The following is an 18,769-nucleotide window of genomic DNA, read 5'->3' on the forward strand; positions in this document are numbered from 1 at the left end:
ACAGGCAGGGAGACTGAGGTATACTTTATGGCACAAAGAATATCAGACATCATTCCCAGAAATAATCAACACAAGCCCAAGGATTAGAGGTGGGAAAAAGTTGTCAGGAAAGGTTGCAGTATGGAAAATAGCATGTGAATTTTAACTAATATCAGATATGTAAGGAAATCTATAATAAAATCTCAGAGCCTTAAGGCAAGAGGAAAAGTTAAGGAAGAGAAGATTGGGAGATGGGAGAAAGGAAATCTCTGTTCCCGGGGTGGGGGAAGTAGGAGCCTTCCTCGTACACCTGAGTTAAATCAAGGTGGGCTGCCAGTGCTGGAAGAAGGCGGGTTTTTCCATTCCCTGTGAACATTCAGGAGGAGAGACCTCCAGCAGCACAGCTGACCACTCCCAGCTCATCCTCTGGGTAATAGAAACTCATCCGCCAGGCGCAGACTTGGACTGGCAGCCCAGTACTGCCTGGTTTGTGTCCGCTGTCTTTCCTTAGTTCATTCAGAAGACCACTGCAACCAAGTGACTTGGCCTTGCCCATCCTTCAGATGCTTCCCCCTGCTAAAATGAGTGCTGCCTCCAGTCCTTGCACAGTTGGCCCTTCCCATCCTCCTTAGCCTCTGTTGCCACCACAGGGGGCCCCCTGACTCTGTCTTCCCCAGCCCATGACCTCCTCTCCATGCTCCCACACTCCCTGCAACCTTTGCATGTCCTCTTTCCTATGAAAATGCTCCTTTCTCTACTATTTTCTCAGTCTCTTCCTCATCTACTCCCAAACTCCTCAATAGCACTTATTAGCACAGTTGAAATGTTATGTTTTTGTGTAGTTATTTGGTAGCCTACCTAGTAAACTATAAGCTCTGAAACGGGAGGAACCTTGTCAGCTTTTGCTCACCATTTCCACACAAGGTTGGCTGAACACATATCTGTTGTGGATGGATAAAGATACTGAGTTGTTCCTCAGAAAAGATGGACAGTATAGTGGTAGATTTCAATTCTGTTTCCACACGTTCCAGGCTGTTTTCTTACCTGTGGATGCCTACCTATTAAGAATGCCTTACGAAGGAAAGAAGTTTCTTTTTCTCATGTAAAATACCAAGTTTGTCTGGTGAGCTGAATGAAATTGTCAAGAACCCAGGCTTCTTCCATCCATGAGCCTAGCCAAAACTCAGGGACTCTATTAGGAAAAAAGGAGGGGGAACAGATATTGGGGGCAGTTAGCTGTCTCTGCCACAATGCCTTATAAAGGTATCATAAGGGTTAAATAAGTACATGAGACTCTGTTAGCACAGTACCTGACACATAGTACTTCCTTCATTTAATGTCTATAATAACTGACTTACCCGAGGGGCCTTCCCATCTCTGTTCCTAGAGCTTTTTCAGCTCTTCATTTCTGTCTCTTCGTTCTTGGGTCATATTACTTTTCTTTGGTTTATGTGTTTATAAACAGTTTACCCTAAGTGTAGGGAGCACATCTCCATTTTCCTTTTAATAGTTCAGGGAAGAAGAAGAAGGCCCGTCTGCCACCCCACTGGGACTTTGCTCTCCATAGCCTCCTCATGATTCCTATTTATATAAAGTCAGCTTCCCTACAGCTGAGAGAAACTATTGATCAAATAGAGCCACACGTCTGCCTTCTCCTGTGGATGGTGTCTTCAGGCATGAATCTGCTTTTGTTTAAGGCTATACCTTGACATGCAAAAGGTGGATGGTGGGGTTGAGGGGTTGAGGAAGGAGATGAGGGAGAGAGAGTCTTCATGAAAATAAAGTAGGACAGCGTGTGTTTATCCTGGACACTTTATTTTCTTTATCTCCCGTGAAGGCAGTTGACCGAGGTGTGTGCTTTGAACTTGTCTACAGCCCTGCTATCAAAGATTCCACAATGAGAAGGTACACAATTTCCAATGCCCTCAATTTGATGCAAGTTTGCAAAGGAAAGGTATGGTTCCCTAATTTCAGGGTGTTTTTCAAATCTAGCAGTTTATTCTTATTATTAACATTACTGGAATTGTTTAATTGATTCCTTTTCCTGCAAGCAGAAAGTTCTCAAGGTCCAGAAACAAGTTATGCCATGTCAAGGAGCCCTGCAAGTTCTAAAGAAAAACATCAAAGGAAGAAAAATGCAAGGGGGGGTGGGATGGGGAAGATGTGTTGAAACCCTTTATCTTCCAATAAGGAATTTGTAGTTTACCTACCATGAAAAGAATGGTCTCAATAACACTTATTTGTCATCAGTAAACTGAATTAAGATTATATGACCTTTTCAACTAGTTTTTTAAATGAATTCATCTTTTGTAAAATCTGGTGGAAAGGCTTATTCTGTTTCTTGTTATATAGGCTGCTGTTGGTCCTAAGGTCTTTCTTTGACTTTGATTCCTTCCCTTATCTTTAAAAGAAGTTGGTATTTGTAGAGCCTTAAATGTTAAAAAGTGATTACTGGCTATATGTATTAGAAGACTTTTCAACTTTTTTTCCGTTTATCTGAGATTAATGTTGATCACTTTCTATTTTGCAGAATGTGATTATATCTAGTGCTGCAGAAAGGGTAAGTCTGGCCTGACTACTTTGTTTTCACTTTTCGAGTTATAAAACTTTGAAACACTTCTAGAGGAAAAATGATTAGTAATGTAACGAACACTTATTGCCTGTTTTCATTTTGAGCTGCATGTGCTCACTGCAGTTGCCGAAGAGTAAAATGTATTTCCATTTCTCTTGGTCTGCAGGTTTATGTGAAGTTTTTTCTTTATGCTGTTACAAAATGCTTTTAGAGTTCTTTTAGAAACTCAAGAAAACCATCAAAATTATAAGGACTTAAATTGGTGCAGTTGACTCCTTTATTTTTTAATACTTAAGCATCCTATTAATTTATTACAAATGAAATCATTGAAATGTTATGAATAACTTCTCTCCTGTCTATTTTTTGTTCACTTTATTTTAGCCTTTAGAAATAAGAGGCCCATACGATGTGGCAAACCTGTATCCTTTTATGTGTTACAAATTGTTGAAGTATTATTTTAGGAAATTTGGAATTTGTTGTGATATTATAGTTTAACAAGGTTTTGGGTTTTTTTAATTTTACTGTAAGTTTACCGATTAAAACCGTCAAAAACAAATTACATACTTTGTAGAGTTCCATCCTTTTGTTTTCTGGATTAAGGGTGAAATAGAAAAAGGGGAACAGGGACTCTATATTATAAAAGCTTAGAGCGAGTCTCTCCACAGATGCCTGTTCCATTCAGGCTAAGAACTGCTGTAGAATAAAGGTCTGTCTTGGTATGGCCAGGTCAGCTGGAGTTGGCAGTTATTCTGTTAGTCTTGTATCCTTGTCTGACACTGGGTTGAAAGCTTTAATGACCCCACCAGAGGATTGCTGTTTGGGCTGTCTGAAAGTGATGCCAAGGCTGCAGTGTCGACTAACTGCCGAGCAGCGCTTCTGCACGGAGGTGAGCCAGTTCTTTCAATAAAAACACCAAATGGCCCTGTTAGGAACCAGTCTTTTTAAATCAGACAATGGAGCCAAGTTTACTTTTACTCTCCTGCTCTGCAAACTCCTTTAGGACCATCTTTGCTCAGCCTGTTTTAACTCTACCTATCAGTGCTTTTCACCCTTTAGGCTTTACTTTGTGTACTCTGTGAACACAGTCTGCTTTACAGAAATGGGTATCGAATGTGTCTTTCAAGCTCTGCATGTGTGTCCCTGTCCACATTTTGGGAGGCTTCCAATCTCCCTTTCTCCCTGCTTCTCTCCAGAGAGGCGTGCTTCTCCTGTTGAAAATCAGTTTTCAAGAACTAAAACATGAAAAGTTGGTTTTAAGCCATTTTAGGAACACAAAAGTAGCAAATACATTTTAACAAACTTACAAACTCAAGTAGTAAACTTTTCACATTTATTACAACTCATTGTTCTTTTTCTCATTTTTTTTTGTTTACATGCTCAACTATATGCAGACTGTATATTTTTTACTCACATTTCATTTACGTATATCTATCTCCTCACCTTAATTCCACTACTTAAAGCCACTGAACTTCTTACTAATCAGATGATAAAAATTAAACTAGAAGTATTTGATATGCCAAGATTTTGGAGAATGAAAATAAAAGAAAAAGATTAAGAGATGCCTGGGTGGCTCAGTCAGTTAAGTGCCTGACTCTTGATTTCAGCTCAGATCATGATCAGGATCGTGGGATCAAGCCCTGAGTCAGGCTCTGTGCTGAGCGTGGAGTTGGCTTGTCCCTCTCCCTCTGCCCCTCCCTCCTCTTCTCTCTCTCTCTCAAATAAATAGATATATAAATAAAATCTTCAAAACCTGCTGTCTCTGTTCCTTCACTTTAAAAAAAAGAAAGAAAGAAAGAAAAATATTTACACTTTGAATATGCTGTTTTATCTTCAATCTCTCTGTGATTTTTAGCTCTAGTAGTAGTGGTCACAATGGTTTACTTGCTATCACCTAGATGAATTTTAAACTTCAGAACAGGGCTACATGTAAACTAGGTTATCTGGCATATGAATAGGTGAGTTATGTAGGCCTTGTGTTGTGTCTTGATTTTAATGATCTGATCTCCACTTGGAAGAACTAATTCCTGTATTGACTTACCATAACTTAGATGATTTTGTTTCTGTTTTCAACATTTTTAGTTTGAGATTATGATATAGCCTAGACCCCATCACATAAGCTCTGAGAATGGCCAAATTAATTAGGACTTTATCAATATTTTCTTGAAATTAGGGAATAGTTGGTTCATGCTTTGGTTGTTTTGCCATTATTTTTGTCTGTTTTATTCTTTTTAAAGACTTTATTTATTTGAGAGAGCGCGCACAGGTGCACAGGGGTGAGACCTGGAGAGGAAGAAGCAGGCCCCCCTCTGAGTAGGAAGCTGGATGCAGTGCTTGATTCCAGGACCCTGGGATCATGACCTGAGCTGAAGGTAGACACTTAACCTACTGAGCCACCCAGGTGCCCCTATTTTTGCCTGTATTAAATGAACATAAGGAATCATCCAGATTCTGGATAACAATTGGTGTTCCAAAGTAGACTAGAACAAGAAAGGGAAACTAATAAGAAAATATAATAGGAGGGGTGCCTGATTGGCTCAGTCAGTTAAACATCTGCCTTCAGCTCAGGTTATGATTCCAGGGTCCCGGGATCGAGCTCTACCTCAGGCTCCCTACTCAGTGGGGAATCTGCTTTTCCTTCTTCCTGCCTCCTACTTGTGTTCTCTCTTTCAGATAGATAGATAGATAGATAGATAGATAGATAGATAGATAGAGGAAAAGGAAAAGGAAAAGGAAGGAAAGGAAAGGAAAAAGAAAGAAAATATAATGGGAATAATGTGAAGTTCTGTATTTGACTTCAAAAAACTCACCTGTTCAACAGAGGAGATATATGTATTATTATATATATAATATATTATAAGCTTTTATAGAAACTAAACTAAAGGAAGCCTTACAGACTTTAGGTAGCATTACTATTCACCCTTTTGTGACAGTCCTGGTTTTAGTTAACATTGGGATCAATATTAGACTGCAGTGTGGTAGATTCCAAAGATTGCTAATTCAGCCTCAAGTTGTACTAGAAGAAATAAAGAAATCTGAAGCAAGGGGATTCCAAGTCTCATGATTACCCTCTACACTGATGAAGTCCCAGCTGGAATGTGTATCATCCAAGTGCCACATTTTTAAGAAGGACAGCAGTGCACTGCACCACTACCACAAGATGGTTAATAGGGTCTTAGAGGAGACCTTATCATGAGAGAGATTGTCAGAAGCAGTGCTGGAATGGATACCTGGAAACTAAAGACTTAGGACACGCATTAGCTGCCATTCAACACTGGAAGGCTCGCTATAGGGAATCAGAATTATGTGGGGCCTTCAATGTTCCAGAAACGAGTGAATAGCAATTCTAAGGAGGTTGTAGAGAAGGGACAAGGGAAGTTGGCATTTTAATGACCTTGAGAGAAGTTTGTCCCTTTTATCAATTAAAATGCTTTCAATAACCAGCAAAGATTTAGTAGACTTGGAAAATTAACCCTGATAAATGAGAAGGCAATGCTTATGTAATGCTTTAGAATTGACTTTACTTTTATTACTACAACAAGGAATAATTCTTATATTTAATGAACATAATTTATGTTCATGTTCTTTTGATTCTATCTTCTTTGTAGCTGATGGACTTCTCTCTCTCTCTCCTCCCTAGTCCTTCCTTATTTCATGAGGACCAAATGTGGATCTTTTCATGGCATCGTGGCCCTTCACAAGCTACCCGTCCATCCCCATTTACCCCTAATTTTTTCACATTCCTTCATAGCAGTTTATTGTCATCTTAACTTACTGGGTTCTTCTTTTCTCTCCATGCCTTTGCAAAGGAACCTTTTCCTTCTTTTGTATTCCTAATGTCACTTTTGTTATGATACCTTCCTAATTCATCCAAGCAGAGTTTTTTCCTATGGGTGCTTCCATTCCTATTATATTTGCCCCTAATGTGCTTTCATCTCAGTGTGTGGTGGGAAGAAGCACTGTGGCAGGCATCTCAATGTCTTGTGTAGATGACACACAGCCTGGCCCAGTAGTATATTTTTAGCTGAAATTGGATAGATTTAAGTTGAACTCTGCTGCCAGCCTGACCTGATACCTAATAATTCCCATTCTTTATCCATTGTCACTAATATATGAGAGATCAATAAACATGTGAGTTTGATCTTCTCATTCACTCAACAAGGATTTCTTGAACACCTGTTGATAACCAGGCATTGCTGGGTGTTGACAGTGCAATATGATTGATTCTTTGGAGGTGCATTGATGACTCAGTGAGAGACCCAGATATGGTACGTGCTGTATGATCAAGTAAGCACACATAAGTAAGCACACCTTAGGAGGGATGTGGTTGGCTGTCAGCTGGGCTGTTTTGATTCATCTGCCTTTCTACCATACGTAAGACATCTGCTATACCAAAGCCTGTGACTTGAGTTCTGGCTACACAAGATACCACGCACAGACCATTAGAACCTGCCCTGCAGTTTTACCCTTTAGAATAAATTAGATGTGAATAATATACTGATATATATATATATATATATATAGGGGGAAAAGGATAATAACAATGAATAGCATCAGTATCCATAGCCATTCATTCTGGTTTTATCATTTACTAATGTTATAAGTCAAAGTAACATGGTGATACATGTTAAACCACCACTTTTTAAATCATGTCTTAACTTCAAGCCCTATGGTTTCCCTGTCTGTTTTACAGAAACGAGAAAAACTGCTTTTGGAATTATTTCCACAGTGAAGAAACCTCGGCCATCAGAAGCAGATGAGGATTCTCTTCCAGCTTGCAAGAAAGCCAAGTGTGAGGGCTGAAAAGAATCCCCGGTCTCTGTCAACACTCCCTTCTTCCCTTTGATAATCCATCAGTCACAACAGAAACAAAACCTTTATGACTTACTATTTTCATTCAGAGCTAGAACTCAGCAGTCTATAAAAACAATTTTATATTCAAGCCATTAAAATAACAAAACCTAGTGAAGCAGTAAAAAAGACGACTGCCCACTTAATTAATTTAGATATATTTTGAGAGAAAGAGACAAGTTTATTTATTTTTTGTGTTAAGTGATAAAACGGCAGATATAACTGAATAAGATATTTCAGGAGGAGACTCCTTAAAAATGTTTCTTCTTGGGCAGCCTTGGTGGCTCAGCAGTTTAGCGCCGCCTTCAGCCCAGAGTGTGATCCTGGAGACCTGGGATCGAGTCCCATATCAGGCTCCCTGCTCAGTGAGGTCTGCTTCTCCCTCTGCCTGTGTCTCTGCCTCTCTCTCTCTCTCTCTCTGTCTCTCATAAATAAAATAAAATCTTAAAAAAAAAAAAAGTCGAATGCATCTGCATTTAAAAAAAAAGTTCTTCATTTAAAAATACATGCTTTGCTGCTTCACTTCATATACATGGCTTATTATTTTTTTAATCTTACCATTCAAAAAGGGGTTATTTTGAGGCCTATGAAGACTTACTAAGGGGTTGGCTTTTAGTTGACTTATTTCTATTGTAAGCCTGTCCTTGTATTCATCAAGTCAGAGTTCTTTCTGAAAACAATTGCTATAAAATTTTTGGAAGGAGAGAGAAAAGTATATGTAAAATTACACATGGCCTCTTCCTCTGCTGGTTTTACCTCCATGATGTTCTTGAAATAGAATTCCCTCCTTTGATTGGAAGTCTCTAAAAACCTAATATTGATTTTCCTCATAGTAGTATTAAAAATATCAAACCATTGTACTCAACCAACTCTGAAAAAAAATTTTTTTATGTAGCATAATCATTCAGTTAAATGGAAGTAGCCTTTTTTGCAAGTGTCTGTATTCATGTTATATTGATATAAAAAAAATAACTTCAGTGAGAAAAGCAACAGTATTCTGAGAAAAAAGATAATTTTTAAAAAAGCTTTATATCAGTCTCACTTATGAATATAGATTCTTAAATAAAATATTGGTAAAGAGAGGCCATTAAAATAATATACCATGACAAGTGAGATTTATTCTAGGAATATAAGGATATTTCAGTTCTTTTTAATGTACTGTATTTCATCATATTTATTAATCAGATGAGAAAAATCAGAATCCTTTTAACCGGTGCAAGTAGGACATTTGATAAAACTTAAAATCCACTCCTGCCATAAAACCAAGTAGTAGAATATTTCACACACACATATGTATGTCTGTATATATTTGTATATTGTATGTAGTAAGCATGATGTCTCTAAGAGCATTTTTGTGTGCCTTCCACTTGAGCAATTTGATGGATTAGTCAACTCCATTCCCTCCGTAAAACTGATGTGGCCACCGCTGAGCCCACACGCTGCAGTCCACCACTTCCTCCAGGACTAGCTTACTTTTGCCCCCACCCCACTTGAACTCACCAAAAGTGAATGTGCTTTATTCTCAAGTCTGTTTATACTACTGTGGTTAGCATTGTAAAGTTATATACATCAACTAAAAATTACAAAAACTGTTGCACTATGAAGGACGAAAAAAGAATTCCCAGGAATTTCAAGCTTTTGAAAGACTTAAAAAAGATGAGCCATTAAAAAAATCTGCCAAAATAGGTGTGAACAGGACAACTAAGATTTGGGGTTTGGGGAGTGCAGTAAAAATTCCACACTTGGATTGTTTCACTCAAGTCTTCAGTTCTCTTTCTTCTTTAAAGATACTGGAACTCAAAAAAAAAAAAGATATTGGAACTCAAGAAAGGCAGCTGATGGATGCCCTATCAGGGGGTCGACACTCCCCAGAGCAGATGCTGATCTCTACAGTTCGGCACATGAGTGTGCATTTATATATTTTGAACTCAAAATGTTTAAGGGATCGTATGTTCAACTTTTTTCTGATGTCCCACCTTCGTCTACTGTTTCAACCAACTGGTTTATATGTGTCTATTTGCCCCAGTTGTATTGCAGATAGAGTATTGAAGACCTCCAGTTAGGAAGAAGGTAGAGTTATTGCAGGTGTGACTGTTGTCTTCAAAAAAGAAGCAACTGGGAAAAGATTAGAACTAGAGTTGCTCCTTCATTTATGCACATCTGTTACATATTTGCAGTTGTGCCTGCTTTCTGTTTATGGACAGGTACTTATCCTGCTATTCAGAATAGATAGGCATGATGGCAGGTCCTCAGTGAAGAGCAGCAGGCGGGTTTCCTTCACGTGTTTATCTTTGTTAGAACATGATGCATTACGGATTTATTACAACAAAATCAAACCTTAAAAGTTCAGCAAGGTGGTCAGTTATAAACTAAAGATACAAAAGGTAATAGTTAATAAATTGCTCTAAAATGTCATTTTAAAAGATGGTACTATTCACAAAGAAATAAGTTAGTAAGAAATACATAGGACCTCTATGAGGAAAACTCTTAAGGGAAATTAAAGAAGATTGGAAGACACTTTTTTGGATGAGGAGATTGTTCATCAAATTCTCCCCCAAATTATGAATTTAACAAAACCAAAACTGTTTGCATATATTTGTTTGCTTGTGTATATGTTTGCATTTTAAACCATATCTTGAAATAATAAGTATGAGGATAGCCAAGAAATTTCATAGAAAAACAACAGGAGGGACTTGTACATCCGATATTACAGAGTACAGCAGGACTCCAGTAACTAAAACTGTAACTCGTGCAGAAATTCATATAAACCAATGAAAGAGTTGGGAGTCCAGAACAATTCCAATTGTAAGAAGAAATGGTGAATTTTTCAATTCAGTGATGGTGTATAACTGGTTTTCTATGTGAGAAAGGCAGTACAGCAAAACAAGTAAGTACAGAGACTAAAGACACTACATGTGTTAAAATCTGAACTTGCTAATAATACTCACTACCTGTGACCTTACACAAGTTACGTAACCACTCTGTGCCTCACTTTCTTCATCTCTTCTCCCCACCGATGGCACTATCAAGGGTTAGGTAGATTAATATTTGTAGAAGGCTCAGAGGAGAACCAGTTCTACAGAAGTTACCTACTAAGTATCAGCCATTGTTCTATCATTTAAGAAAAAAAGAAGTCCAATCCTTATCTTCTACCCAATATACACCCTACTAAATTCAAGTGGATTAAAGTTTTTTTTTTTTTTAATTTCTAAAATACTAGAGAAAAGATGGGTAAACTTTTTATCTAAAATAACCTTGGGTCAGAAAAAACCTAAATGATATCAAAGCCAAAAAACATGAAAACTTGATTAATTTGCCTCTATAAAAATAATGTTAGAAAAGTACAAACAACTAGGGAAGTACATTTATAATGCATCTTAGAGCAGAGAAGTTAGCATCATTAGTAAAAGCTTTAAAATAAATTGTTTTTTAAGAACATGCAATTTGAGGGGCGCCTGGGTGGCTCAGTTGGTTGGGCATCTGACTTGATTTCGGCTCAGGTCATGATCTCAGGATCATGAGATTGAGCCCCATGTCAGGCTCTGCACTGGTTCTGGAGCCTGCTCGAGATTCTTTCCCTCTCCCTTTGCCCCCCACTTTTCTAAAAAAAAAAAAATATATATATATGTGTGTATATATATATATATATACACACACACACACACACACACACACACACAATTCAGTAAGTCCTGTTAGTGTCCACCAAATCCCTTTGACCAGGCTGGTGTTCCCTCCAGCTGCTTCAGATTTGGGTACTAATGGTTTATCTTCACCCTTCCCCAGAGCATTGCCCTTAGCTGATGTAGTCACTTTACCCAAAAGATGCCCCCACCCCTTGAGGTCGGCCCATGGCCAATGCCTGATGCAGGGTGTTATCACCTGACCCTCTGGCCTCTATGGCATGATTTATGCCCCTGAGCTGGAATAAGGCTGAGGAGATACTTCTGAAAGCATATCTTTGCCTGTTTCTTCTCCTGCCCTGTCCTGTCTCTCCTTGCCTTGTAGAGCATGCTCAATAAATCACTAACACAAAAATCCTCATTTCAAGTGCTGCTTCCAGGGAACCTGACTTAATAGAAAATTGCGCAGGAAAATGTTCAGTAAACATGAAGATGCTGACCTTTTTTAGTAATCAGGGAAAATTCACCAAAAATGTATCTTGCCGGTCAGGTTAAAAGGTAAAAGATATGTAAAATGAGAATTCATGATTTGGGGGAAAGACAATAACATGGAAGGGATATAATTTGATACCAACCTTACAGATTCTTCTGTGAATATGTTTCTTCAGAACTAGCTAGTTAGGTATAAAGGGTGTGTGGATAAGGGTATTCATTGCAACAATGTCTAAAATAATGGGAAAATGGAAGCAACCCAAATGCCCAGTAGTAGAACTGAATGGTCCACTGTAAATTGAAACAAGAATCCCACTTATAAAGATGTCTCGAATAAGTCGTTCAATTGAAAACAAAGTCACAAAACTAAATGTATAGTGCCTATATGTAATGTGCCAGAAATAACCAGTACCATGAAATAAAGATTATGGGGATGTTTGCTTCCTTCATTATTTCTTCCTGTGATTGGCTTCATATTTGGTGAGTAGGTATTACTTGCTCAAGGGGAGAGAGAAGGAGTTTTCCCTTGGAGAGTAAAGGCAGTATCATAGATGCATGACACCACTGGTAAAAATAAAATACAACAGGAACATGCTTGGGGGGAGGGGGTACTAACTGTATAAGTAAGGGTCCAGGATGGTTTCCTGGAAGAAAGGCAGCTAACCTGAAGGGAAGGAAGAAGAAGTTGTGAGGGGGTAGGGTGGGAGGAAGAGCCTTCCAGGGAGCTGACACAGTACGAAAAAACAGAAAACCAAGTGCCCAGATTTTTTTAGGAACTGAAAAGTCCACAGAGTTGAAATTCAGAGTTTAGTGCAGAAATTGAAGAGAATAGAAAGTTAACGGCAGTCAGATTTCAAGGATTTCTGAAAACGTTATGGAGTTTTCATTCATCCTGAGGGAAATGGGAAGCCACTGAAGAATTTTAAAGAGGAGAATGACTTGACCAAATTTTCATTTTAGAAAAATCACTCTGTGCAACTTTACAGGTGGGGGGAGAGACCCAGAGCCCGGCAAGGGCCACTTGAGTCATCCGGGGGATGCTGAGGCCATCTGAGCTTGGGCAGTGGCCCCCGGGGTGGCAGACGATGTGGACAGACTGCAGAGCTGCTCAGGGAGTATACTTGGGAGGAAGACGTGGAGGTTGATGGGAAGAAAGAAGTGAGGAAAAGAGAAGCAAACAACTAGCAGAAGTCTGTTGGTCAATGGGACATTCTCTTCATTGAGGAAAAGACAAGACGACAGGCAGACTGCGGGCAAAGAGCTGGCTCAGGTGGCAAGATCAGGGACTTCGAAGTTGACTACCTGTGTGACAGAAGCTTGAAAGCTTTGCCAGAAGTGTCTATCTCCTCCATTAGCAGGGTTGGCTTCATCGGAATGGGACTTAACTCCATGTTGTCTCTCATGCCCTCTACCTCTGTGCTGGTGGAAATCTCTTTACTTGGTTACTCCAAAGTATTCTAACCACTTACTCTCTTCCCTACCCTCCTAGCTGTTGCGGGGAGGAGGACTTGAGGAAGGCATCATCAAGAGAGAACCTGGTCACATCATAGCCCACCAAGTTATGCTGGGGGAGAGTCCAGTACCAGCAAGAGAAATGGCTTGTGTCGCGGGTGCTTGACGAGGAAGAAATGGGACATGAGCCTTGAGGACATGGAGCCAGGAGGACCTTAGCAGGAGGGCAGATGGATGGCGAAGGGGGATTGAGAGGGAGGGAGACAAAGGAGGGACTGGCACTCCCCCATGCCCTTGGGAGGTTAGGAGAGTAGACACCAAAGCTCAAAAATGTTTCAAACCATCCTCACAACTTATGTGTTATGGACCATGCCCTTACACACTCTCAAAGTGTTAGCGGCATAGCTAAGAGGCTGTGTGTGTCATCCCATCTGGAGTGAGTTTTGGGGGGAGGGATACCAGTGCCAGCGTTTCACATTGGCCTTCATACATTTCCTAAAATGCCAGACTTTTCCCATGACCTTGCCCTTTCTGGTGTTTTCCTCTGCTGTCTGGAACGCTGTGCTTGAATAGCTCAAGTGTACCCTTCAGACTGCCCCAAAAAGTCACCACCTCAGCGAAACCTTTGTAGAATCCCCTCCTACCACCCCTCCCCCATCATATGATGTGCCTTTGCATCTGAGACTCTCACGGCACTCTGTTTTCTACTTCATCGTACTTACCGCAGATCATTACTATGTATTTATTTCTGGGATTACTTTTTTAGTATTCATCTGTTCTGGAAAGGCAGGGCAGGGGCAAGCTAGTTTTCTCATCACAGGTCTTAACACCTGGTCCAGCACCTGGTAACAAAATGGCTCCCCTTAGAGGTCAACAAATCATTGGCCAGGTGTATCTTCTCGTGGGCATCCTTTGACACCAACAGCGGGTGTCCACAGTAATTGTTAGACCTCAGATTAGCCCTGGGCACTTCCTTAAGGTGCACTTGTTTAGCTTGCAGTGATCACTCTTCCCACCAGGGGTCTCTTTCTCCCCACCACTGTGGCCAAAAGAAGGTGAACTCCCTATCTTGATGGTCTTCACAGCCTTGCTGCTCCAAGTGTGGTTGTGATGTACCATCACCTCTGCATCATCTGGAAGTTTGTCAGAAATGCAGAGTCCCAGGCCCCATCCACAATGGGGGCAATCAGAATCTGCATTTTAGCAAGATCCTCAGGCGGTCCGTGTACACAGTAAATGCTGAAAGGTGCTATTTTATAGGACATTTCTAATCTGAAAAAACTGAAAGACAAAAAACTCCATCCAAATGGCTGTCTTTCACATGGTTTTCCCACCATACTTACAGAAGCACTTAGAAAGGGGTTTATAATTTGCTTTTATTATGAATATAAAATACACATACAACATAATATACATTTACACATTTACACTTTGCAGTCACTTTCATCATTTTCCAGCAAATTCACTTCTGCATGGCCCAGTGGCCCGCACCTGCCACAACACGCCACTTACACTCATGACATTCTCTTCACCTTGGTACAATGTGTGACTTGGTAAAAGATACCAGGCCCAGGCGTCAAACAGCTGGCTTTACTGTCCTTCTCACAGAATGCCTTTCATTCTGCAGTTTCCTTTCCTGTCGCTACATGCCCCCTGTTGCCTCAAACTTCAGCGTTAAAAATTCAGAAGAGGGCTGCAATAATCACTCTTGTCCTTTAAAAACACCTTGAAATATCTTCCATGAGCGAGGTGCACATGAGTAGGCATTGACAGCATTGCTCGTTAACATGGTTTAAGAATGATCTACAGGAAGTTTCTGGAGTGTTATGTACAAATTAAGCTCACCAAATGGATCATCATGAAGGATCTGAATACCAGTGGTATGGAAGCAAATAAATAAATAAACAGGAATAAATAAAAATAAATAGAGTGAGTTTCGCTAAAGAAAATTTCCATACCTATATCCCTGTGCTTTCTTAAAACTTCATTAGGTGCAGCTTTACAACAGGTGGGTAGGAGCTGGATTTTATGACTAGTTACTCTTCTTTGGGGTCGTGTCTTCAAAATGCTGGTGAAGAACAACTGATGAGCTTGGCATTGTTTCCCTCAGAACGAGGCTATGCGAGAGGTTTTGTAGGAGTTCTCCTTGAGGCTGTCAAATATTGCTTTGGTTCCATTCTGCCAGTGTAGCACCAGATCCATTGGGGTCTTCCCAGCCTAATCAAAATACATGAGGAAATTTGACTTCCAGATGGGAGGCATCTATAAATTCTACACATCCTCTGTGGGCGTGTTTTTAATGAGGTAATGGATAGGTGTATGTTATTGAACTGTTTTATGCTTTCCACTATGACTGATTGGCAGTTTATATTCAAATCAGCCCTTCACTCTTTCTCACAGGAATGTGTTTGGCATTTCAGATTAGCAATATTTTTGTTTTTTGTGTGTTTTTTCCCCTCTGTGGGACTACTCCAGGTATTGGTTTAAAAAAATCCCAGTCCCTAGACGGTAAATTGCAAGAGCATGCCAACTCATTTCAAAATTCAAAAAATGCCTCTATACATCTCCGGTATCCTGCAGAAGGGGCATGGGAAGATAGTGAACAAGAACCAGTTCCTATCAATTTGGAAAATGATTCCTGATTGATAAAAACTGATGGTAAAAGAGCTGCTTTGACACCTTGGCTGAAGTCCTCCGGTGCCGTACAGAACTCTTACTGCTCCAAGGTGTGGCGTTTTCACACTGGGATCTCCTGGGAAATTTCATGTTTCTTGGAGGTGACATCAATAATGTGTAAAGTAATTTTTGAGACCAAAATTCTTTTCCCTTATGCATAGGTCTCAAGACATGTACAAAAATTAATCCGATGCCACCTCTCAATTCTTGTCTTTAAATATGAGAAGTCTTATATTTTTCTACCCCTATCCGTTTAGAAGTCTCTTTAACTCAAACTGCAAACTGGCAGCTTTGAGATGCAAATCAGTTTAGAGACCTGTTTTGTTTGGGCCCAAACAGAGGTGAGATTTTTTTTTTTTAAGTTGGAATTAATTGTCAATAGTTGGAAATTAGGAGATTTCCCAAGTGAATTTGTGAACTCTCTGGAAAAAATCAGAAGAGTTGGCCAGCCTGATACCTGTGGCTTCGCAGAGCCACCACCTTTATAATCATGTGCACAGATCCCTGCAGCCACCATTTATGTAATTCAGGAGACCTGCCTGACCCCTGCACTTATTGCTCATTTGAATTAGTGGCCCTGTAACCTTTGTTTTGGAACTTCCCACCTCTACAGCATGTTCCTCGAGAAACACTCATCACTACACATAATGACAGAATTTTGGACAACAATAGAATAATGTATTGTGTGTTTGTTTCCAATTCCCTTCAAGATGAGGTTCAATGGCTAGTGGTCTTTTGGGGTACATCCAGCCATTAGGTCAATGTTTCAGGACCCTAATGCTGGGGTTTAACTGATATTCAAAGCCCCCAGCCTCATTGGTATATTTTGATCTGTTCTTCCATAATTCCTTCAACTCCTCTCTATTAAAATGTATCTCCTGATTTCTGGCTACTTATACAGTCTCCCCAAATCTGTATGCTATTTCTCTTTGCTGGTAGTGTCTCACTGCCTGAAAACAATTTTAATATTTTCTGCAGTTTCAGAGATTTCATTAAATCTACTCTTTTTCTGCTTATTTATTTCAATTATTAGATAAGGCCAATCCCTATATTAAGGATGAGAGGACCCTACTATTAACACTTTACCATCCAAGCAGCCTCTATTTATTGCTTCTATTCTTTGTTCCTATCACCAAGACAGTTTTGTGGGGCTTTTTATGATAAAATATTCCTCTAAGTCTCATAGTAACGCAATAAGGGGAAGAAATTATTCTCAATATAAGATGACTGGGGTTTTCTTTTCCTTCCTTGTAAAGTGATTCTCTACCAAATCTTTCAAATTATTTCTTCAGGAATTTATATCCATTCCTCCCAGTGATATTTTTAAAGCTTACATTAGATGATGTTTGCCTGGGAATTGGGACCATGAGGAAAAGTTGGCTCTATTCCCTGGCTTGCAGATGAAGCTAAATTAACACGTACTTGTAGAAGGGACTTATACGAGCATTTTCAGGGCCTAAATATAGGGAATTATTTTGAGGGATATGCAGATAAACCAGTGTGGAGAATGGATAGAAATTATCTCAAAAATATAGGCAAAAGCATGGCTGGCCCTGGAAGAAAGTGGTAGCATGTTATGCTGTTGTAAGGAGGGGAGGACTACTCAGAATTACTGGATTAGATATTGATTAATTTCAGTTCATTGGCTCTTGGCTGTATTGACCACTGTGGAATTTTATTACTTCAGGGATGGTGTCTTTCTTTATTTCTGACTACCCCAGGCCTTGCTCAACCAGGGGTAGCCAGGGAAGATTGTACTTGGGTTTGTGAAGGTGAACAATTTGACCATCTTATATTTTCAAGACCAAATTTTGAAAGAATCACCAGACACTGTACTGGCACTGAAGCTACAGCAGTCATGATGGCCTCACCCATCTCCGACCAGGTGACTTGAGTCCTCGCCAAGGTTAGCAATGTCATTATAGGAATGGATGGACAGGTGCATTTAAAGCATCAAAAGAACTCCTCCAACCCTGAAATCCTACCACTGTGGGATTATTTTCAAGAGCATAAGATATGCTTTTGTTAATAAGAAAGCCCACAAGCAGGGGCTGCTTGTTTTAGGTACTTACACAATTCTTGATGTTGAGGTCAGCCCCATACATAATCAGGAGTCTGATCATCTTGTAACGGTTCAGCCTCACTGCGTCATGCAGAGGGGTATCTCCTTCCTAGAGAAGCAGAGTCAACAGACTAAAGTTGGGCCTGAGGCCAGGAAGTGGGTCCCACAAGTGTACTAGGCTTGGGGAGTGATCCCAGATCAATGAGGCCTGGAGCTGGAGGGAGGCAGAACTTTGCCCAGGTACTCACTCGGTCTTTGGCATTGAGGTCCGCCTCACAGGCGATGAGATGCTCCGCGCACTCATAGTGGCCAGTCCTCACCGCCACGTGCAGCGCAGTGCTGAGCAACTGGGAAATTGAAGAGCGCAACTGATGTACTGGGCTCAGGGACAGAGGCTGTCCCAGACCCCAAGGTGTGTGCGAGGGGGACAAGTGGCCACTATGGTGCCCCACACAGCATGAGCTTCCAGCTGACCCAAATGGCAAGGTGGCTGTGGGAGGGGGGAGGCCAAGGTGGGGAAGGTACTGGGGGAGGGGGGAGAAGGGACAAGAAGAGATATACCTTATCCCGAGCACTGATTTTTGCTCCTTTGTTCAGTAGCAATTTTAAGACATCCAGGTTTCCTCCGCGGCTTGCCCAGTGGAGGGCTGTGGATTCAAGCTATACAGGAAGGGGAAAGCAGAGGAGTTAGTACTTGGTTTCCAGGGCCCAGGAACACCAGATTTGCTAGGGTATCCCCCTCCCAACTACAACTACATTTTTGAGAACTACCATTTATTGAGAATTTCTACATGCCAACAAGGTGCTATGCACCTCGGATGGATGGGCCCTCCTGGCAACACTGAAGCAGGTGTGAGTACGCTCACTTTGCAGATGGGAAAAACAAGTCTCCAAAATAGTCAAGTTTCTTGCCCTAGGAGGCACAGCTAGTAAGCATCAGAATAGATCTTCAAACCCACATCTGCCTGGAAATTTTAACCACTTTTGCCAAATCTACTCAGAAGTTCTAGACAAATGCATTTTAATCCTGGCAGAATAAAAGTAGTCCCTTCCAAAGGATTTTAA

At 40.4% G+C, this 18,769-nt stretch overlaps 2 protein-coding genes across 20 annotated transcripts in view; one reads left to right on the top strand and one right to left on the bottom strand.

The window, feature by feature from the left end:
• RPP30 (ribonuclease P/MRP subunit p30) overlaps positions 1-11,963 on the top strand; it is a 31,360-nt gene extending 19,397 nt beyond the window's left edge. For both annotated transcript variants that reach the window (XM_025466489.3, XM_025466490.3), the window contains 5 exons: positions 1,817-1,933; positions 2,510-2,539; positions 2,933-2,970; positions 3,358-3,437; positions 7,242-11,963. In XM_025466489.3, coding sequence (XP_025322274.1) covers positions 1,817-1,933; positions 2,510-2,539; positions 2,933-2,970; positions 3,358-3,437; positions 7,242-7,351 — 375 coding nt within the window. In that variant the 3' untranslated portion in view covers positions 7,352-11,963. The remainder of the gene's footprint in view (positions 1-1,816; positions 1,934-2,509; positions 2,540-2,932; positions 2,971-3,357; positions 3,438-7,241) is intronic.
• ANKRD1 (ankyrin repeat domain 1) overlaps positions 1-18,769 on the bottom strand; it is a 524,644-nt gene that overhangs the window by 500,966 nt on the left and 4,909 nt on the right. For 3 of the 18 annotated variants that reach the window (XM_049103528.1, XM_049103529.1, XM_049103530.1), the window contains exons 6-9: positions 18,266-18,364; positions 17,953-18,051; positions 17,715-17,813; positions 15,886-15,958 (exon numbers count right to left, since the gene is read on the bottom strand). In XM_049103528.1, the coding sequence (XP_048959485.1) occupies positions 15,908-15,958; positions 17,715-17,813; positions 17,953-18,051; positions 18,266-18,364 (348 nt within the window). In that variant the 3' untranslated portion in view covers positions 15,886-15,907. Of the gene's footprint in view, positions 1-14,324; positions 16,065-17,710; positions 17,814-17,948; positions 18,052-18,265; positions 18,365-18,769 lie in introns of those variants that run through there. The other 15 variants (XR_007406892.1, XR_007406893.1, XM_025466491.3 and 12 more) reach the window with 12 other exon arrangements.

This window comes from Canis lupus, chromosome 28, assembly GCF_003254725.2.
Source record: "Canis lupus dingo isolate Sandy chromosome 28, ASM325472v2, whole genome shotgun sequence".
Taxonomy (NCBI): domain Eukaryota; kingdom Metazoa; phylum Chordata; class Mammalia; order Carnivora; family Canidae; genus Canis; species Canis lupus.